General features: G+C 37.1%; 4 protein-coding genes across 4 annotated transcripts; 3 read left to right on the top strand and 1 right to left on the bottom strand.

Moving 5' to 3' along the window:
* Positions 1 to 1477: 1477 nt before the first annotated feature.
* On the top strand, positions 1478 to 3891 carry LOC147287805 (aspartyl protease family protein 2-like). Its single transcript, XM_086239516.1, has one exon. It carries the CDS (start codon positions 1920 to 1922, stop codon positions 3627 to 3629), a length of 1710 nt encoding a protein of 569 aa, XP_086095642.1. The 5' UTR covers positions 1478 to 1919; the 3' UTR covers positions 3630 to 3891.
* Positions 3892 to 7136: 3245 nt separating this feature from the next.
* LOC147287804 (large ribosomal subunit protein eL20-like) lies at positions 7137 to 9099 on the top strand. The gene is made up of 4 exons (XM_086239517.1): positions 7137 to 7262; positions 7470 to 7585; positions 8007 to 8070; positions 8545 to 9099. The coding sequence occupies exons 1-4, from the start codon at positions 7248 to 7250 to the stop codon at positions 8884 to 8886; spliced, it is 537 nt and encodes a 178-aa protein (XP_086095643.1). The 5' UTR covers positions 7137 to 7247; the 3' UTR covers positions 8887 to 9099.
* Positions 9100 to 9906: 807 nt separating this feature from the next.
* Positions 9907 to 13844, top strand: LOC147287803 (ATP-dependent caseinolytic (Clp) protease/crotonase family protein). Its single transcript, XM_086240117.1, has 16 exons — positions 9907 to 10093; positions 10394 to 10465; positions 10602 to 10685; positions 10779 to 10847; positions 10946 to 11009; positions 11164 to 11237; positions 11362 to 11445; positions 11571 to 11655; positions 11734 to 11819; positions 12106 to 12227; positions 12336 to 12396; positions 12512 to 12610; positions 12876 to 12977; positions 13097 to 13138; positions 13239 to 13345; positions 13505 to 13844. Exons 2-16 carry the CDS (start codon positions 10433 to 10435, stop codon positions 13557 to 13559), a joined length of 1167 nt encoding a protein of 388 aa, XP_086096243.1. The 5' UTR covers positions 9907 to 10093; positions 10394 to 10432; the 3' UTR covers positions 13560 to 13844.
* Positions 13845 to 14105: 261 nt separating this feature from the next.
* Positions 14106 to 20614, bottom strand: VCL1 (vacuoleless1 (VCL1)). The gene is made up of 15 exons (XM_086240115.1): positions 19738 to 20614; positions 19195 to 19485; positions 18854 to 18993; positions 18530 to 18635; positions 18344 to 18436; positions 17951 to 18040; positions 17742 to 17855; positions 17468 to 17575; positions 17282 to 17355; positions 16540 to 16594; positions 15754 to 15935; positions 15297 to 15426; positions 14946 to 15048; positions 14713 to 14810; positions 14106 to 14458 (listed from the first exon to the last, which is right to left on the bottom strand). The coding sequence occupies exons 1-15, from the start codon at positions 20521 to 20523 to the stop codon at positions 14294 to 14296; spliced, it is 2535 nt and encodes an 844-aa protein (XP_086096241.1). The 5' UTR covers positions 20524 to 20614; the 3' UTR covers positions 14106 to 14293.
* Between the last annotated feature and the right edge of the window lie 1423 nt (positions 20615 to 22037).

Raw genomic sequence — 22037 nt, 5'->3', positions numbered from 1 at the left:
GCTCTGAAAAAAGTAAAAAAAAGTTAGACCAAAATAATTAAATATATGGTTTGAGTCTTTTGACTGATTTCTCTTAACCAACCCCAAGTTTAATTAAGAAAACCAGATCCATCGAAATACTATAACTCGACAAACTCGTGTAGCAGCCCTTAAAAAAAAAGTCTGAATTAATTGCATGATAATTATCTGATTGAAATAGTGGTGCTATTTTGACCAAAAAAAGAAATAGTGGTGCTACCTGTTGAGCAATAGCCAAGAAGAAAAAAATGAAGGCTATAATTAGAAAAATAAAGGAAAATAAATTAAGTTTTGACTTCAATTATCTGACAATTACAGTGAATTAAATAAGAAGGAAATATTCTCCGCCACCTAAAGTGTCTTGACTTTCAAGAGCTATATCTATATTTATTTTATTTTAATTTAGAGAATTAAGTATAATCACTAAGTACAAAAACTAGTGATATATAATATATTAACATGAAAAAAAAATAATGATGGGATTAACTCTTTAACATCTTTGTTATCTTTCAATAACAAAGTTTTCAATCTTTAGTGGGGTGTATTGTATATGAATTTTAATAAATTTTTGTGGAGTTTAAAAGTCATGTGGCATTCAATTAAAATTTTTAAAAAATTTAAAAAAGTTTGTAAAAGTGTATGTATATTTAAGTAAGAATTATAATGAAGTTATAAAAATCATGTGGTATTCAATGAAAACTTTTAAAAAGTCTGTAAAAATCTCTGTGTATTTAAAAAGTTATTGACTTTTATGAAATTTATTTAATGATGAATTTGTAATGACTTTAAAAGACTTTTATGTGTATTTCAAAGTCATTATAAATTCAACATCTTCCTAAGAATTTCTAAGTATTTCTATAGACTCTATAAAACTCAGTAGAACTCTGTGAAAATTTATAAATTCTACAAAAGTCTATCACTTAAAAAAGTCTACAAAAATCTTTATAAATCTATATACACTATATCCGCTCTTAGTAATTAGCCATGAAAGAATTGGTGTTGAGAAAATTTACTATTACCCAAGTAGTTATCTTATTCGTCAAAGATTGTAATAACACTAATATTTTTTTATGGACACATTATATAGCGAAGAAAATCTAATGATAGTATTCTTTTCCTACTCTTTCAAATTTTTTATTTTTATTGCTTTTGCTTAATCTAATGTTTTGGTAAGAAAAGAAAAATTATTTATTTCCTAAGCTAATACCAAAGTCAAAACCACGAGCAAAGTGTTTTAACTTAAAAACTATCTGAGACAGAGAGACTGGCAGGCTGGCTGGTAAGTGTAAAAGTATAACGGCAGATGCGAGTGCCGCAAGAAAGAGAGAGGAAGAAGCAGAAGATGAAGACCAGGTAAGCACTTAGCCACTTACACATTGCTCAACACAATATTAATTCCTCTATTCTTTTATATCGAAACCGCGTATTCAACAGCAACCCTTTTGAAACATATACACATTCAAAGTCTTTGACATTGATTCTAAGCTGAACACACATAGTCCTCCACAACCACAGCCCAGACTCTTACCTCCTTCTTTCTTTATTTCTTTCTTTCTCTGCTTTAGCTCTCTCTTCTCTCTCAATAAATATATTCCCATCTCCCAAACAGACACATTTCACCTCAACAACTGTGTTTTCTGTCCTTTTCTTTTTGTTTCCCAGATACTGTTTTCTGTTTTTAAGCTCCAATTCAAGTTTCTGTTTCTGGGGTTTTCCTATAATTTAAGTCCAATCTGACTGTTCTGTTTCTGGGTTTTTCTTGGGACACCCAGTTGGGAATTCTGACTTCTTATTTCCTCACAAAGCCTTGAACTTTCACCAAAGTTTTCAACTTTTCATGCTTTCTGGGTTTTCTTTCATGTAGGATTTTCTCACTGACCAAAAAAGAAGAGGCGATCACTATGGTTGTTAAGGCTTCTCTCCTACTGGTTCTCCTTGTAATCTCCTCCGGAGCTTTTGTAGCGATTGCTGGAATTCACCACCACAACAATCACAATCTCAATGGCTCCACTCTCGCTGGCATAGAATTGCCAGAGCATATGAGCTTCAATGCTGTCTCCTCATCAGCGCATACTGGCTGCAGTCTTAGCAACTCAAAGAAAACCAATCAATCAGATTCAACCATGGAAGCAGGGCCTAATGAAGAAGCTGATGATGATGATGAGGATGAACTAGTTGATGATGCTATGTCAAAAATGAAACCCCATCAACAATCTGTGAAGCTCCACCTAAGGCACAGGTCACAGAACAGAGAATCAGAGCGCAAGAGTTCTGTGATTGAATCCACAATCCGAGACTTAACCAGAATTCAGACCCTGCATACAAGGATTGTTGAGAAGAAGAACCAAAATACCATTTCAAGGCTACAGAAAGACAAGAAGGTCCACCAAAAGGACCAAACAAAGCCAGTTGCTGTTTCACCGGTAGCCTCGCCGGAGTCTTATGCCAGCGGGCTTTCTGGCCAGCTCGAGGCAACGTTGAATTCCGGGGTCAGTCTTGGCTCTGGAGAGTACTTCATGGATGTTTTTATTGGTACACCTCCTAAACACTTCTCTTTGATACTTGATACTGGTAGTGACCTCAATTGGATTCAATGTGTGCCTTGCTATGATTGTTTTGAGCAAAATGGACCTCATTATGACCCTAAAGATTCTAGCTCTTTTCGAAACATAGGCTGCCATGATCCTAGGTGTCATTTGGTTTCGTCCCCGGATCCTCCTCAGCCTTGCAAGGCTGAGAACGAAACATGCCCGTATTTCTATTGGTATGGGGACAGTTCTAATACAACTGGGGATTTTGGGCTTGAGTCTTTTACTGTTAATCTTACATCACATACGGGGAAAGCAGAATACAAAAAAGTGGATAATGTGATGTTTGGATGTGGTCACTGGAATAGAGGGCTTTTTCATGGGGCTGCAGGATTGTTAGGACTTGGGAGAGGGCCTCTCTCCTTTACCTCTCAGCTTCAATCACTCTATGGCCATTCATTTTCATACTGTCTTGTGGATAGGAATAGTGATGCAAATGTTAGCAGCAAGTTGATTTTTGGGGAGGACAAGGACCTCTTGAGCCACCCAAAATTGAGTTACACCTCCTTGGTTGCTGGGAAAGAAAACCCTGTTGATACATTTTACTATCTCCAGATTAAGTCAATCGTCGTCGGAGGAGAAGTACTTGACATACCAGAGGAGACTTGGAATTTGACAGCAGAAGGTGCTGGAGGGACAATCATTGATTCAGGCACCACACTGAGTTATTTTGCAGACCCTGCATACCAGATTATTAAGGAGGCATTTGAGAAGAAGGTTAAAGGCTATCCAGTAGTGAAGGACTTCCCAATTTTAGATCCTTGTTACAATGTGTCTGGAGTTGAGAAACTAGAACTTCCAGACTTTTCAATTCTCTTTGCAGATGGAGCTGTATGGAACTTCCCAGTTGAGAACTACTTCATCCAGATTGATCCTCAAGAGGTTGTCTGCTTGGCAATTTTGGGGACTCCTAAATCTGCTCTTTCAATTATTGGAAACTATCAGCAGCAGAATTTTCATATCCTCTATGACACAAAGAAGTCTAGGGTGGGATATGCACCAATGAATTGTGCTGATGTTTAACAATACTTGCTAAAAGATCAGAAGGTGGAGAGAACTTGAAAACATGGTAGTCTGGGAGGGACTTTTGTTTTTTTTCCTTTTTTAGTTTTTCCTCTTGGCAAGGATCAGAGGTAACACACAGAAATTAGATTCATTGTTTTTTTCCTTTTCTTCTTTTTTTGAAGTTCAAGTGATTACATATTGATAGCTAGACAGGGTCATAATCTGTACTCAAACAAGAAATTCCAATGCAACTTTATACATTTAAAACTGCTTGCTGTTATGAGATCCTTGTTTATTGTCCACAGATTCTTTACTTTGCAAGTCCTAACTGTGTTTGAGTTTTCTATATGAATACCTGAATCTTACTTGCACTTTTTTCTTCAATATGTTTGTTTATTCTAATGCGTATCACACTTTGAACTATTATTATTTTGTGTGCAGGTCTTTGGCTCCTGATATTGAATATAGATTATAAAATAAGGACTGGTCAATTGTTAGGTAGATGAAACTTAAATACTGTGTACAAACAAAGAATAAGTCAACCATTTGGGCTAGCTGTTACATACAATACTCTAGAATTTCAAGCTCTCTCTCTCTCTCTCTATCTCTCTCTACACACACACACACAGTTGATCAGATTGCAAGTATAAGATCACTCAATTTAAAAGGTGCATGGTTCCAGATTAGCTTCCTAAGAATGTTTGGGTGTACATATGTATTCTACAACCATTAGCTTGAGTAGTGAGTAGTTGAGTACCCTGCTGTAATGTAAACATCTATATATGCTTGTACATATGTTTATGGATATGGTTAATTTGGAAAAGTATTTATTGTGAATGTGTTTGTGGTTCCTGAATTATACTTCTGTAGAGAATTTTCAGTAGATACATATTTCTGACAGAAAGAAAGTGCCTGAATCTTGTGACAACATAGTTGATGAAATGCTTTGGAATTTCTTTTAATGGAAGAAATGAACAGATTCCACATCTACAGGAGAGGGTCATGACTCATGACTCTCACCATAGGAGCCAACTGTGTACAACTTTTGACGACTATAACTATGCAAATTAAGGTGCTTTGTTGCAGTCCAACTGATCTGTCATTTTTTTAAGTTCATATTTCATTTCATTTTCATTCATCTACCCACATTTAATGCAAAGTCATTGTTTAGGGGCTTAGGTGCTTCCAAGTGCATATTTGGTAAGCCTTCATAGAGATTAGAGAGTGAGTGTTACATATATGCCATCTATACTACATACCAACCACAACTTGCTTCCTTTTATCCAGGCTGACGATGAATGTATGGAAGATAATCTTATTACATGTAGTTGATTATTCCAGCCCCAAGCCGGCTTCGACAAGCCGAGTCAAGCCGAGCCAACCCGACCCAACTTGTTGATGACATGATCATCTGATGCATAATAATGTATTAGAAGGTCATTAGCAAATGATCCACTAAACCTATTAGATTATTACATCTCAACCATTACCTTATTCTAGTTGATATATAGATGTAATGACTAATGGAGTAATGGGAGTTGAATTTTCTGACCATTAATGGCATTATTAGAAAGCTAGACGTACCTATCAGTTGGTGCAAGTGGGATTTTGGGTCGGAGATCAGGACGAGATCACCATTGCAATGGTTTGACACTCGGTCAAGGGCTTTTATTCACAAACTCACAACAAGTTGGACCTTTTTGGCCGGTGTGTGCTTATTGTCACGACCAATAAATTAAATTTCGGATTTTGAAGAAATTTCAATAGAAATTTCGACGATTTTTAAATTTTGACAAAAATTAGACGGAAACAACGAAAATTGCTATCAACATACGAAATTTTTTAATAAAACTTTTAGCATATGTTTATTTAACATATTATCTACTAAATTGATAAAAAATATTGAAAAAACTAAATTATGTAGTAAGTTTCATGTGATATAAGGTGAATATAAAGCGCGCTGGAGCAAATACTGTTAAATAAAATTAGTATAATGAATAAATAAAATTAGTATTTTCTTTATACTCTATAATTTAATTATAAACTAAAATTTAAAATCTAAACCCTAATACTCTATACACTCTAATACTCTTTATTCTCTATAATCTCTACATTAAACCCTATATACTCTCTATTCTTCAGGATATTAAGTTTTAGGCCCTTTAGGATATTTTTAATTAATTTTTTATATACAAATGTATTAGAGTTTAGGGTTTAAAATAACTAAACGAAATCTCAAACTTTTTTTTTCTTTCTAATTGCCCAAAGGCCCCAAACCCCCCCTCATTTTTTTTTTCTTTCCTTATTTTTTTTTCCCGTGCCTCTCTCTTTAGTTTTTCTTTTTTCTTTCCTTCTTTTTTTCTCGTGCCTCTCACCCAGCCAAGTTTTGTCTTTACTGAGTGTAACAACCCAAATTTTGGCTTATAGTAATTTTGTTACTTAAATTTTTCAAACTTGTTTTAAGGTTTGTTTAAAGGAATTAGAAATTTCCTTAAGTTTATTTTAACTAACTTAGACCTTTGGTTGTGATTCTAGAGTTTAGTTGTGTGGAAATAAATTTTAGAAAAGGAAAATTCAAGAATTTGGCAATTATTTTTTTTTTCAGAATTAAATTATGAGAGTAGGATTTTTTTATAATTTTTATGAAAGCAATTTAACTATTTTGAGGTCATAGAAAATTAGTACTTATCAATACGAGTCCGTAGAATTTTTTGGTGAATTATTTGGAGTATCGAGCTATTTTTTGTGAATTTCTGAAGTTGAAGAAAATAGGATAATTTCGATAAATTTAGGTAAATTTCGGTGAAATCTTCACAAAAACTTGTTAAATATGCGTTTCGATTTCAAAACCCTAAAAAAACAAATTTTTCGGCAAAATTTTCAAAATTTAATACCTTTGTCACGACTCACGTGGTCATGTTGGCTTTTCTTATGGGAACGTTTTCTCCATCAATCTCATATGAAACACCGCTCTAAATGCATTCAAAATAATTTTTGTTGAATAAGAAGGCATTCAAATTTCAAATGAATTAGAATCTCATAAAAAAAAAATCAAATTTTAGATGGGAGTAATTTTTTGGTGTAATCGTAACTAATGTTATTAATCTACTATATTATAACACATGTATATTTATTTAAAAAAAATTCTATGTAACTGTAACACCACTAGTGATGTGATCAATCCATTCAAATTATAATAGGGTTACAATTATTAATATTTAAAACTCTAAACAAGACCTTTAAAATTATACACCTATTATAATTTGTTTGGATTAGTCATACACTCATACTACATGTTATTATAGTCGTCTATCCATGTAATAACACATGGATCAGTAACAACACTTGATGTGTTATGGTACGATTTCTCGTGGAGTAACATACACCTTAAGGCCTTCTATAATTTTGGGCTAGGTATTGATGATACATGGGTCTTCATGCGTAATTTACATTTGGCCCCACTTAAGATGTGAATACTGGACTGATATCTCCAAATAGGTTGGGCTCTACTCGACTTTACAAGGCCCAGACACCAAGCAGTGCAAGTTAGGGTTTTTAACCTTCACCTTGTTCGCGTTGATCAGAGAAAGTGTTTTTGGGACAGCAGTCAGCAGCGGCCTCTCTCCCACATCCCAAATGGTTACTTTCAGGGTGTGCAACTCGACACTCCTCTCTTGATTCAGCTTTCACAACCCATTTTTCATTCTCAGTTTTTGATTTCATGAAACATTTTTCATGCTTCATTGAGCATTTGAATTATTTTACCTTGTTTTTCAATTGGTCTTTAGCTTTTTTTTTGCTTTCTGAAAACATGGGTTTGAGTGTTTTGAAATTGTGGGTTTTGTTGTGTGGAAACAGTTTCATCAGTACCAGGTGGTGGGGAGAGCCCTCCCAACTGAGTCAGATGAGCATCCCAAGATCTACCGTATGAAGCTCTGGGCCACCAATGAGGTCCGTGCCAAATCCAAGTTCTGGTAAGCACTGTTCCATGCATTATCTGCTCTATTTCCTTTGTTTGGTTCCTCAGAAAATGTAGGGAATGGAAAAAAGATTGTGAACTCTGAATATTAGATTCATGTTTATTTAGGACCCCAGATAAACTAAGTCCTCACTTGGATATGGCTAATAACGTAACTAATTTGCATAGGTAAAATTTTACTTTTTGATTTCTGAATGGTGTATAGGTAAAATTTTACTCTTGGATATGCCTAATAACTAAATAATTATAAAGTTAACAATGTTCTGTGATAGAGAGACATTTAATTTTTGTTTAAATTTTCTGAACCTTTCATGGTTTTTATTTGTCACAACTCACAAGTAATTCAATTTATGCTTATTATATTTTTGGGTTCTCATTTAGATGTGGCTCTTTGTTTTTTTGGACTCTTTTATTAGGTACTTTTTGAGGAAGTTGAAAAAAGTGAAGAAAAGCAATGGACAAGTTTTGGCCATCAATGAGGTATGCATCTTACATTTCTGTTAACATCCATCTCTTACCCTATTAGCTGGCACGAGTTAATGTGTTCTTGTACCAATTGTGGGTTGGCTTCTTAAATTGTACCCTGATTCATATTAAAATCAGGTCTAGTTTGATTGTTTATTCTTAGCCAAGAACTAAATTGAATGTGGACCCTCTTTGTAGGATTACATTCTTTTGATAAAAGTTTGAGGTTTGTAGTTTCTAATGATTTGATGCTTATATTATGTGGCCGCGGCTTCCAAATGGAGTTGCCATTTTTTAAATTTGAGGTTCTTTTTGGTTTATCATGGGAGATTTTAAAAGATTAGATCATGTGCTTTTCTGATTTAGTGTTCTCGACACTGAAGTAAATGTATTATCTGAAAGGAATTGTTTTCTAGAGCCCTTGACTGTTTAGTATTCAGGGTCATTGGGTTGAAAAGAAGACTTCTGATATTGAGTTTCTGATTGCAGATTTTTGAGAAAAATCCAACTACAATCAAAAACTACGGAATTTGGCTGCGATATCAGAGCCGAACCGGTTATCACAACATGTACAAGGAGTACCGAGACACAACTCTCAATGGTGCTGTTGAAGACATGTACAATGAGATGGCATCTCGTCACAGAGTGAGGTTTCCATGCATCCAAATCATTAAGACAGCTACTATCCCAGCAAAACTTTGCAAGAGGGAGAGCACCAAGCAGTTCCATAACTCCAAGATCAAATTCCCGTTGGTGTTCAGGAAGGTTAGGCCCCCGACTAGGAAGCTGAAGACGACTTACAAGGCAACCAGGCCCAATCTGTTTATGTAGTTTTGATACCTCATTGTGTTTCCTTCATCTGAAGGCTTTGCACTTTAATTAGCTAAACTAGATGATCCTAGGAATGGCGGTCAAGTTTTACTGGATTTTTGTTTCTTGGGAGCATGAACATCCATTTTCTATTATCTAGAGTGTTTCAGTTTTGAAGATTGTGTGGCTTTACAAGTTTATAATGAATTTAATGAGTTTGGTGCTTTGTTTTAATGTTTTCTGCTTTTCCCCGGGTGAAGTATTTTGGTGTATGTATCTGTGCTTTGTAATCGGGGTTTTTCCTGCTGGTATAAGCCTAGAAGGAAAAACATAGCAGATGCATATTCAAATAGTCACTTGGCAAATAGTCACTTGTTAATTGTTCGTTGAATTGTGGATTGTATGTAAATGTAGCAAAGAGGAATGAAGATTTTTGTAGGTTAAAACTAGTACAGGATTTGATGTTGGTAGAAAACTAATAGCAGCTGGCATGGGCTGGAGTAGTGGTGCAAGGTTCTAACGAGCATGGTCAGGGGATTCCTCCTTAAGTGATAAAGAGGAGGGTAGCCTGAGATGTATTTATTTGATTTTGAAGATTGTCAGGGCTTCCACCTTTAGGATCTTTAGGGGATTCCTCCTTCTCAATCGTGCATGCTGTTACGATCTTTAGGACTCTGGGTTCAAAATACCCAACTGGTGCAAGGCTTCTGAGCAGCTAAAGTGGAGAAATGCAGTGATTAATGAATTAAGAAAAGGACCCCTCAATCCCAAATTCCCAGTTAGTTTTATTTTCTCATTAATCCTTAATAAAACTGGTTCTGGTTGTACCAAAAAGCCAAAATTACAAGAAAAGAAATGTTAAAACGCCAAAAGGAAAAAAAATTAGTACATTCCTTTCCTTCAACTACCACTCTCACAAAAAAAGAAAAAGAAAACATTTATAAAGATGATGGGGTGGGTGGCAATGACAGTCGTAGCTAATTCAATGGTTAAAACCACGTGTTGTCAAAACCATGGTGTAGTTGGAGGGGGTAGGTAGATGAAACCTTACATGGGAAGACCAAAGTCACTAACATATGATTTCTCTCTACCAAACGAGGTAGCTATCAAGCAGACAACGAGAACCCAACCTTATTACCTGACCCATCACCCTCGCTTTACAAACCCAGTTTGCTCGCTGCATTTTCTGTTCTCTCGTAGAAGCACAAGAGCTCGCTCCCAAGTTAATGTAAGTTCTCATTGTTTCCTTGATCAATTACTGGATACAGTCCCAATTTCCTTGAAGTATGTTTCAGTTTCAGCTTCAAAACAGAGTTTTCATAAATTTTTGGCTGTTGAGTATTTGTATCTTCTGGCTTAGCCCAACAGTTTAAACCGCAATGCTTCTAATTCTGCTTTGAAAGACTGGAGTGAACAAACTACTTGGAAATTGGCCCAATTCTGTAAATTCATTATTTGAGTTGCTTCATGATCAAACAATTCATTCTTTCTTATCTACCTTCTGGTTTTATGTTCTTTGTTTGTGCAGTTTGTTGGCTTCAACTCCACAAGTTATTTAATCACTTAAATGGCACAAGAAGTTATAAATGCAGATGAACAGGTAATCTCCTGCATTTCTAATTGCATGAATTATGAATCTTTCTTTTGATGTTTTATTTTTAGAGTTTGGTTGGTGTTTTTTTTTTCCTTGCAAATGGCTGTTAATTACTACATGGGTTTTGTGACTAATATTTTAGGTTCTTCTTGGAGAAGAAATCGACCATGTGAGGTTGATCACATTGAACAGGCCTCGTCAATTGAATGTCATCTCATCAAAAGTGGTATGCTCAACAAAGTCCACTTTCACATTTTTGCAGTTTTGTTCGAGTTCTTTGATATCATTTGTTCTAATATACTTTTTTCACTGCATTCAGGTTTCTTTTCTAGCAGAATACTTGGAGAAATGGGAAAAAGATGACAAAGCTGAGCTTGTAATTATCAAGGTTTGTTAATGCTTCCTGAAATCTCTTGATGAAGTATTTCAATTCTAAATAGCCATATAGATATTAGACACTCGATGTGCTTTGGTGTTCTTGTACAGGGATTAGGCCGAGCTTTTTCAGCTGGTGGGGACTTGAAAATGTTTTATGATGGGAGGACATCAAGTAAGTACTCTCTCCTGGAAAAATATATAAATTCCTATTTTCTTGTGTACAAGTGCATGAGAGAGAGAGAGAGAGAGAGAGAGAGAGAGAGAGATTATTGCATTTTCTAAAATATATATAGAAAGTGAAGTTGATCATAAATTTATTTTGGCAGAGGATTCCTGCCTTGAAGTGGTCTACAGAATGTATTGGCTTTGTTACCACATTCATACTTATAAGAAAACTCAGGTAATGCTCAGAACAAAGCAGTCCCATCTTTCTCTGATGCATAGAAGGAATAGTGTTCCTTGTAGTTATTCCAAATCTATGTTATTATTGAAGGGAATCACTCAAGAATTCATGTTATCAATAGGTGGCTCTGGTTCATGGAATTTCAATGGGTGGAGGTGCATCTTTAATGGTCCCAATGAAGTTCTCAGTAGTCACAGAGAAAACTGTGAGTATGATCCTAGTCAGATGTTTATAGAAACATCTTTCTGTGGTTTTTGCAGGCTTTATATCTATTTATGTATAGTGACATACAAATCTTTTTTGGCACATTTCATGAATGCTTTAAAATAGGTTTTTTCCACTCCAGAAGCTAGTATTGGCTTTCATACTGATTGTGGTTTCTCATACATGCTTTCCCGTCTTCCCAGCCATCTCGGTAAGCATCCTAATATAAAGGAAAAGAACTTTTTCGTGGATTTTTCTGAAATTGATTGATATCATGTGGAGTATGCAGGGGAGTTCTTGGCCTTAACAGGAGCAAGACTGAATGGTAAGGAATTGGTTGCAGTTGGATTGGCAACCCATTTTGTGCCTCTTGAGGTGATTTTCTCATTCTTCATCATAATTTTCTTCCCTCTGAAACCAAGTCTTGGAACATTGGCTCACAAGATTTCCCATCAGCTATGTTTATGTACTTTATCTGGTTATATATAAACCATGAACAGGCCTTGTCATTTGTCATATCCAACCAACCTATATATATGGTGGCTTAAGATCTGCTACATTCTTTTAATAGAACTGATCTTTTTTTTTTTGGCCATGATAATAGAACTGATCTAAAATCTATAAAACAGCATTGAACCCTTTTCTGATTTTTGTTCATCAGAAATTATCTGATCTAGAGAAGCGTTTGATAGGCTTAAACAGTGGAAATGAGAATGCAGTCAAAGCTGTGATTGAAGAATTCGCTGTGAAAGTTCAGCCTGATGAAGAAAGTGTCATAAACAAGTAATAAATCTTAATTACTGATGTTAAATTGCAAATTCCACTTCTATCCTTAATATCAGTAGAGGTAACTTCATATATTGATATCATTAAGCTTTTTTCACCTTTCAGGCAGTCAATAATTGATGAGTGCTTCTCCAAAGATACTGTGGCTGAGATTATAAAATCATTTGTAAGTTACTGTTCCCCACTTCTGATTTAACAGATTAATAAAGAGTTCATCATAAAAATCCATTTTCAGGTATTTGCTCAGGCACAAATTCTATAACTATGTATTTGTTTTTCAGGAAGCAGAGGCAAAAAAAGAAGGAAATGGATGGATAGGTCCAGTTCTTAAGGGCTTAAAAAGATCATCCCCTACAGGATTGAGAATAACACTAAGATCGGTACTGTTTCTTACAGTTTGATCAGATGCATATTGGATTGTGACTTTTAAGTCTCAGTGAATCTTTTTTTTTTTTCCTAGAGGGATATATTGTGTCATATCTAGTTAATGAAAGCTATATGAGTTTTATACTTTTAAGACTCATCTAAAGATTCCAATGCCATTATCTATTGTGGTCTATAAATGCATCCCATGCAGAGTTTCTTCCCTTTTCATGAGATTTTTGAATCTATGCTTTAACTTGTTTCTGACTTTTTATTCTCCAGATTCGCGAAGGCAGGAAGCAAACATTGCCTGAATGTCTGAAGAAGGAATTTAGACTCACAATCAATATATTAAGAACCATAACATCTGAGGATGTATATGAGGTAATTGTTGTATAACAATATTACTAACAATAAAATATGACAGTAAACAATCCCATGTTGAAAATAAAATCTTGCTCCCTGCTTCTGAAGTGTACTGATCTTGTATTTTTGATGAAAAGGGTATTAGAGCTCTCACCATTGACAAGGATAATGCTCCTAAGGTACTCTCTCCCTATGGTCCTGTTTTTCTCTCTCTCTCTCTCTCTCTCTCTCTCTCTCTCTCTTTTCATTTTTTAATCTCTACATACTACCTGGTTGTAGTGGAACCCACCATCTCTTGACAAAGTGAATGATGAGAAGATAGACCTGGTCTTTCAGCCCTTCAAAGAAGATTTGGAGCTCCATATTCAAGAAAAGGAAGAATGCAGGTAAGTGCAGCGTCATAATTTCTAATTGGGCAATAAACTCCGATACAATTTTTCGTTTTGTTTAATTAATCAAGCACTGTTTTGGCCAAGAAAGTAAGAGTCAGCAAGCAGTTCCATAGAAAAGAATCATGAATATGATTTTTATGTAACCAATTGCAGGTGGGATGGCAAATATGAGAATTCAGCCTATGCATCTTTGAAGGCGACTGACTGAGCAAGATAAATTTCTGATCAGTGGTGGACTTGTTCCTTGAAATATTCTCTACGTTATTGGCATCAGTACCATCATGCATTTCTCCTCCAAGCTGATTTTCATGAGTTACTCGCTTGTAATTGAATTCAGAGTTATGGTTCTCAATGTTTGCAATTATCAACTTAAAAGTAATGCCTTTGTTGACATCATGTGCATCTGAAAGCATTATGTGATAAACTAGTGGATTGAATTATAGTTTTCCCAAAAAAATAAAAATAAAAATGGGGATCAAACTTGGTTCTGGTCTTTAAATGCATTAGCCAAACCTTGAGACAAATTATGTTACCATTGTTAGAATTTGATCTTTTATTAGACAGATGCTTGAGGAAATTGGAACAGTAACAAATTTCAGTTTCGAACTCATGGGTAACCCAAATCCGATGATAGAATAATGGAAAGGTTTGAGTACAAGTATATGCTAAAATGAAGCAAAGGTTCAAAGCTCGAGTAATCATATGCAGATCGAGTCCTCAATTCGGAGCTGCTATATTGTTATATTTTCCACACTGATGAAAAGAGTAGCTAGGTGTTACTGCTGTATTAATCCGATGGCCATAATTCCACAATGCATAGAATACATCATGTATGAAACTCATCTGCCCTTACATTCATCCGGTCATGTACAATGTAAATAATATGCACACAATACACACAACGGAAAGGAAGATTACGGAAGTAACAGAAAAAAAGATTAACTATGAAACGCCTTGAAAAGACAATCGGTCTCGAAGAGTATCAAAAATTGAAGAAGCTGCAGCATTTTGTGAAAAAGTCAATTTTAGTCGACCAAGCAATTCACCATCTTTTGCCTGAGAGGCAGCATCAGCAGCTTCCTTGGCCATGCCAATCCGAGCATAAGACTGTACAAATATTAAAGACGGGCTTAATCAAAGAGACATAAAGTAGTAAGAAAGATTTGAGCAATTGCTAATTGGCAAGGCACTACAAGCATTCATGTGTGTGCAAGCAAACAAGCAGTGTCAGTATTGCAAAGCTCCTAATGCACCGCTTTTGAACTTTTGATGCTTCTGAACACAATTAATGGGGACATTTTTTTTTTTTTCAAGCTACCACATAATATGTTTTACAAATGTGTCAGACAGGTTTAAGTTACCTCCGCTCTTTCTCGAGGATCAGTGAGTTTTGGGATATATTTCAAAGCTTCGGCTTTTTCATCTGCGTCAATACATGCCTCTACAAATGGCCTGTAACCTATCAGATGAAAAACAAAAACAGGTATCTACTTAGTTTAGTATGGCTGCCAGCCTGCCATGGAAACCAAAAGGAAAGGAAAGAAATAGATGCCAAAAAATGTTATTGCTTTCCATAATTCACTGAGGGCCTTACCAATTGGAGGTCTCTTATCCTTCGAGAACTTCTCCAGGGCTTCCCAATCTCTGATTGTAGCCAAAGCAAAAACTTTTAGCCAATACCATCTCTTCTCAGAAACCTGAGACAAGTTCACAGAATCACAATAGAGCAGTCAAGGTCTATATTGCAATTGACATGAAAAACCAAATTAAGAGCCGGTAAACAATCATAGAAGATGGCAACTATTTTATCTTGCATCAACTATGAGAATATACTCAATTTTCTTTCATTAAAAAAATAAAAGAAAAAGGAATGGGGGATAAGGAGACAAATGGCTTGGAAGGAGGCACAAGCTTCGGGCTTGGTAGTATGTGTAACTTCACAAACCTTGAATTCTGTTTTCACTTTCATTGCAGCTCGATGATTTCCCAGCACAATACATGTCCGAATTGTATCGCTAATACTAGAATCAACGAAGATGGCCTGCTTTGTTGACACCTCTAAATCATGCTGCATTCTGTAGAAATAGAAAGTAATGAGAAACTGTAGATTTAAACAAAAAATCGAGTTATGAGCTTTTACATATTATATGTGGAAATGTAGAAGTAAAAGTTTTATCATTACTTATTCAGAAAAGGAAAATATCTAATCTGACATAGAGAATAACATCAGACACTAAACTATTATTAATAGAAAGTTGCAACCAATTATTACAATATAGTTGTCTAAACCACAATAACATGCTATTCCTTAAAGCCTAGCTAATGCAATAAATGGCATGTCCCAGAAATCATAAGTTCACCCAAGTAACAGTGCAGATAACCAAAAATACTCAAAATCTAACCTCAACAATTTTGCATGCTCTTCCGCAGCTTTTGACTCAAATGTATATTCCTTAGTTTCTACAAAAAGATTATGGGCCTTCTCAATTAGTTTAATGCGTGGACCATGAAGGGGAGATCCTCTGCTTGCCATTGGATTTTTTGCAAGTTCCCAAGATTCTTTCCACAAAAGGAAAGCCACCTCCTACAAAATATGAATTTTATATTGACAATGAATGTTCCATAAGAGATGTTAATAGGAATTCAAGCAGTGTTACGTCAGACATTGAACGATTAATTACAAGTATTTTGTTTGAAGGGTAATAACTTGATCATGGTATTACTGTTTTCTAGGATAGTAATGATTGTGGGAACTCTAGTAAAAAATATGAACACCAAATCAATTTTCACACCAAAGCCCTTCAAGACTTATTATAATGGGCATTTATATTCGTTCAGCACTAGTGAAAATTAAACATAAGGTGATGACAGAAGGGTCAAGTACATTAGCTTCTAGATTCAAGGTTATATTCTTGAATTTATGCTAAACTCTTTCTCCAAACTTTTAAATTTTATTATGGAATGACTGACGCAATTCTAATTCTCAAAGCATTGATTACAAAATCTACCATTTCCAATCTCTAGATAATGCAACATATGCGATCAACATATGGTTTCCTATTCTCTGCAGGACACTATGTAAGTATTAATGTAAGCATGTATGTATTTCTCTATCTTCCGATAAAAAGAAAATGTATGTCTATTGTCTATATGCATGCATGTAAAACCAAAAGTCAATTGAAACCTACTTGAAGTTGTCCAGTTGATAGGAAGAAATCCTTCAAGAATTCATGCTTATAGCACCTGAAACAGACAACATAAAGAATGTGATGCATGCAAAATACAGACACACTTGCAAACATACACATGCATCTTGATAACAAAAGCTTCGGTTTTGACCATTGTTAAAGCAAGCCTAGGAACAAATATCACTGAGATACAGCCTGAGAGCCTAATTCTGCATTAGGCCCAGTCCCTTTTCCTATGCCACTATGCTTAAATGCATTGGGTCCAAGATGCAACCTTTTTAAAACACCATTAATTTATTATTTCATTGTCTCCTTGTTTTTCAAAACCATGTATTTACTATTCCCCGAGGTAAAAAACTAGGCAACATGGTACATCAAGCTTTGTCACAATTAAGATTAATGTTTCCCTTTTTGTCATCATACCCAGCAAAACAAGATGGGAGAATACATCCCCAATTTGTTTCCTCTCGGACCCTTTTGGTTTTTTTAAGTTTTGTCAGTCATACCTTATTTTTGCTTTTTTTTTTTTAGTTCAAATATTTCTTCTATGGGCTCAGAAACTTTTGATTCATCAACTAATCCTAGGTGTCACACCCAGTAATTATGCTTTTGACAGCTCAAGTGCAGCCTTTGAGAACAATGGTTCTCACATGCATCATACTAGAGTACTCAGAAAACCATTAATTACATGGAAATGAAATGAAAAGATAAAAACATATCACATTAGGGTGTCTATACCTACCGTGCATAAATTATAAACAGATCACGTGCCAGGGCTCTAGCTTGAATCGTTCCAAAAAACTCCAACGGTTGTCTCTGCATCATATAGAGCTTTTTGTTTGTTCTCCGAATATTTTACCTTGATCCAATACTTGGAAACTTGCAACAGACATACTGGAACACATTTTGAGTTTTTTAGATGTATTACCTTTTGCCAGATATGAAAGAGGACAAGATAAACAAGGTCTGTATCACCACTTTCAATTGCCTTCATTAAAGCTGTATCTTCTTCTCCTATGCTCAACAAGAGAGGGACCTGAAGTCAAAGGATCAGAATGAATATAGTGGACCTTTTTTCACATTTTCATAACATGACAGCATTCTTTTTATTTATTTAATATTTGGGGGGGGGTAAATATAAGGGCAAAAATAGGTAATGATATCCTTCTTTTCTTTTCATTTTATTTTAATAAAAACTGAACCTGTTTGGAGGAACGCGGTTCATGTTCAACAAGCATAGCAGCTAGCTTCCGCCGACCATTCTTATCTGCATGAGCAGCAACTGCTGCATAGGATATTCCTTTGCATAGTTTCAACTGAAAGTATAAAAGAAAATTATTTAAGATGATATGTTTGCACGAAATAGACTGAGAAAACACAACACAGTAATGAATGAAGATAACCAAACAACCTTATCAAGTAAGATTTCAAGGAGAGCAGCATCAGAAATTGCCAAGGAAGCTGTTATCTTCGAACATGCCCAGTGCATTATCACCATCTCCTACATAAAGCCAAAAGGAGAAGAGATAAGTTCAGATATACGTGGATTAACTTTGATTTCCAAACAGAAAGCAGAAATCATATAGAGCTTTTGTAGGATTTAGGCTAAGAATGAGCATACAGAGTGCACGATAGTATCTCATTCCAAAATTTCCATTTTTCCCGCCTCAATGGCATCCCCTCTATCAAACATAGTCAAGGTCACCATTATGGTCTGATTTGTGGATCGAAGGCAAAGTTGCAAGAACCCAGTAGAAAATGAGCAAAACAAATGCCAGTGATGTAAGGGCAATTTTAGACTTACTTGATTCATTCCAAGGTACTCTGAAATCCGTAGTGCAAGAAGGTGTTTGTAGGCATTGATCAAACGACCGATCAGAACAGATGGCGTAAGCAACTGAAGGCAATAACATTATTCAGTATTATGTAAAGAAAATAGCATGCGTATGCCGCATTCAAGTTGAAAATGAGTACAGTCAGCTTTGAAAACCTTGTATTGTTGAATACTAAGAGGCATTCCAACGTCAGGATGCCGCACAGCATTTAATACTCGCAAAGTTTTACACATCTCTTGAATATGATCACGTTGAAAATTGCTGCCAAAGCCAACTGGATATCATTACCGAGAGCAGAAATCAGAAAGAATGTTCTTTAAAGAACATTGAAACTAGCTATGAAGTTAATAGGCATTAAAGGAGAATATGGACAAATCATACAAATTAAAAATTCTGCAACAAGAAACATGCTAACAACTTCCTATAACAACTAAAAACTTCTGGTAAGTTCAAATGCTGCAATATGAAGGCAAACTAACCTGCAAAAGGCTTGGCCATAGCTTGCAGCTCTTAGCAGCGTCCGTTGACGTAAAACATCAAATTCATGACCGGCAGCATCAATACATGCTTCAACAGCCTCCGGCAAGGATGGGCGTATTAGTCGCAAATTCTCATCTGCCTGGTGAAAACATGAAATTAGAACTTTACCACTACTGAACTGTTGCATTATGTGTAAGATGACAGAAGAGATGGCAGATCATCTTTTTGGTTTTTGGAGTTAAAGAAGTAAATCCAATTAAACACAGTGTGTTCTTCACTCCAAAATCTAGTGGAGATTAACTGTTCTGTTTAATTCAGAAACAAGAAAAAGGTAACCTACCTTGGCACTCCGTCTGTCAAAATGGTCCAAAGCATCATACAACAAAGCTGCAGGTGATGTACTTCCAATCTTAAAGATGGATTCAGTGGAATCAGGTACACGTTGTACGAATTCCATGCTTGAGTTCGATAATATCCTCACTCCATCACACTCAGGAATAAGAATTATCGGTTCATCATAAAAGTAGCGCACTGGGTCTCCTCTAGGACCCATCATTAAAAGCATGTCGTCCCAGTAGAGCAACACCGTGTCCATTCCACACCACGATAGCTGTTCTGGAGGAAGCGCTGACTGTGGCACATAATACAAATATACACATTATAAGCAGCTATAATGCCATAATGTAATGGACATGAGCATGAAGAAATGAGCAATAGCATTATAAACTGTAATGTTGCTTCAAAATGAGTTGTTCATTCTTATGAAGACATCATATGCAGAATTAGACAAATAAAAACAATAATTCGATACAACTAATTAAGTAAACATAGAAGCAAATTGAAAACTTCAACAATAAGAATTTGAGATTGAAAACAATCTGACCTCACATTCCTGCTCAATTAGGATGTCATTCAAATTCGAAGTCATAACCAACAAGCGGCCGTCGTGCGTGAACGAGGCGAGCCACTGTCCGTCGCGCGAAACCGCCATCTTCTGCAGCGGTCCACGCAAGACCTCAAGCCCGAGCTGCTGCACGCCGTCTTCCTCCACCGCCAAAACGCAAGCCTCCCCGATCCCAAGCAGCACCTCCACGTTGCCGGACATGGTGTACTGCGGCTCGATCACCGCCATACAGAGCGGCGGGTCCTCGATCCCCGGGTCGGCCAGCTTGATCGGGTTCGGGTTCTTGAAATCCGAAATGCAGAAGAGCTGATTCGATTCGGTTATGCAGACGACGCCGTTCCCCCAGAAGACGCAGTCGACGACGTTGCGCTCGAAGCACTCCTTGCCCATGGAGATGCTCGGGTCGAGGAGCTCGGCGTGGATGTTGTAGCGGAAAACGGTGCCGTCCTGGACGAGGCAGACGAGGGTCTGGTCGTCGGTCCAGGACATGCCGATTAATCGGCCTCCCGGGTGTTTCCAGATGGTCTCGCCGAGGAGGAGGCCCGAGGAATTGAAGATGCGGAGCTTGCGCTGCGCGGATTCGCCGCGGAGCTGGACGATCTTGGAGTCGTCGCGGATGACGGCGATTGGGCCGCCGAAGGGGGCGCAGGCCACCTTGTTACGGTTGAGCTCCACGTGCTTCCAGCTCATTCGGTACACCTCGGGCTTACGGTAGTACCGGTTGTAGAGGAGCTGCCACTCCGCCGCAACCGAGACGTTCGCCATTTTTTAGTATTCGAAGGTTACAGAGTTTGAGGAATGGATTGGAACTAACGACTTATGATGAGCATTATTACTCGATGAGCTTCAGCTTTCAGAGAGCTCTGTCTGTAAATTGACAAGCAACAAAGGAAAGGGAATGTAGGCAAAAATAAATAAATTAAAAAATAATAAAAAAATATGTTGAGGAAAAACAACCTTAAGCCCAACTAGTCAAGCCCAATGCATTTTGGGCCTTGGAGGAGACTAATGGGCTATGCTTCTACAGCCCAGAAAGGACTAGAGCTGAATCCATGGACCCTAAACTGGTGGTCCCCACCTCATAAGTCTTTCTTATAAAAGACTATAAAATTGGAGGTTGCTCAAGCAATTAATCCGTTTAAAAAGACACTACTTGATTATGCTTCAAACACAATACTTAACCACTGAGAAGAGATTGGTCCATCAATCTAATTAAATTAAAATCTTTGGCACATTCCTAATATGGAACAAAAGCAGGTCAGGATTAAAAGCCCTTGTCATCTTTGATGCTACTTCCTTATAACTAATTGAGCAAGGTCTTGGCCAAAAAAAAATAATAATAATAATAATTGAGCAAGGTCAGGTCATGATTCTTAGTGGACAATGCTGTTAAAAATGTGACCTGTGAACAACATTAGGAACTTTTATGATTGGCTCATGTGACATTGTGATGCGACCAGAAGACATAGACCACTTTTAGTTGTGGTAATTAATGTAGGACAACATTGCTCATCATAGTTCTTAAGTATAACCTGTTAAAGGATATAGATAAAATTATAAATACTACATTTTGAGCACTATATCTCTATTAGTAGTGGTATACATACGTGGTACATTTAGTTTTATTTTCAAATAGAGGGTTGCTATTTGCACACCCTTTTGTAAAAAAAAAAAAATCAAAAATCAAAGAAAAAGACACACTCACCCTTCTCACACCCAAAACCAACTCCATTTTTTCTTTTTTGCACACCCCATCAACAGACCAAAAAAAAACACACACACCCCCCCTTCATCTCCCTCACCCGACCACACCCACCCACGCAGCCCTCCCTCCATCAAGCCCCAGCCCCGTCGCACCCTCCCTCCAGCCCCGACCCACCCACCCACCCAGCCCCCTCCCTCCCTCACCCGACCACCACAAGCAGCACCTGACCTCACCCCCAACCTCTTCCTCTTCTCTCCTCCCTCCCTCCCTTTCTCTCTCTGTTTTCTCCTTCCTTCGGCAGCCACCCACCGAACACCCACAAACCATTCGGCATATATCCGCCAAACCTAGAAGGAGGTGGGCCGGGTGGGTTGAGGCTAGAGGGAGGGTGCGACGGGGTTGGGTGGGAGGGGGTGTGATGGGGCCGGGGCTGGGTGGAAGGGAGGGAGGAGGTCGGGGTGGGTCGGGGCTGGAGGGAGGGTGCGACGAGGCTAGGGCTTGGTGGAGGGGAGGGAGGAGGTCGGGCTGGGTGGAGGGGAAGAAGGTGGGCTGGTCGGGGCTGAGGCTTGGTGGA

The sequence above is a fragment of the Dryas octopetala genome, chromosome 4, assembly GCF_963921425.1.
Source record: "Dryas octopetala chromosome 4, drDryOcto1.1, whole genome shotgun sequence".
Lineage (NCBI taxonomy): Eukaryota > Viridiplantae > Streptophyta > Magnoliopsida > Rosales > Rosaceae > Dryas > Dryas octopetala.
This window is presented reverse-complemented; position numbering and strand designations above follow the sequence as displayed.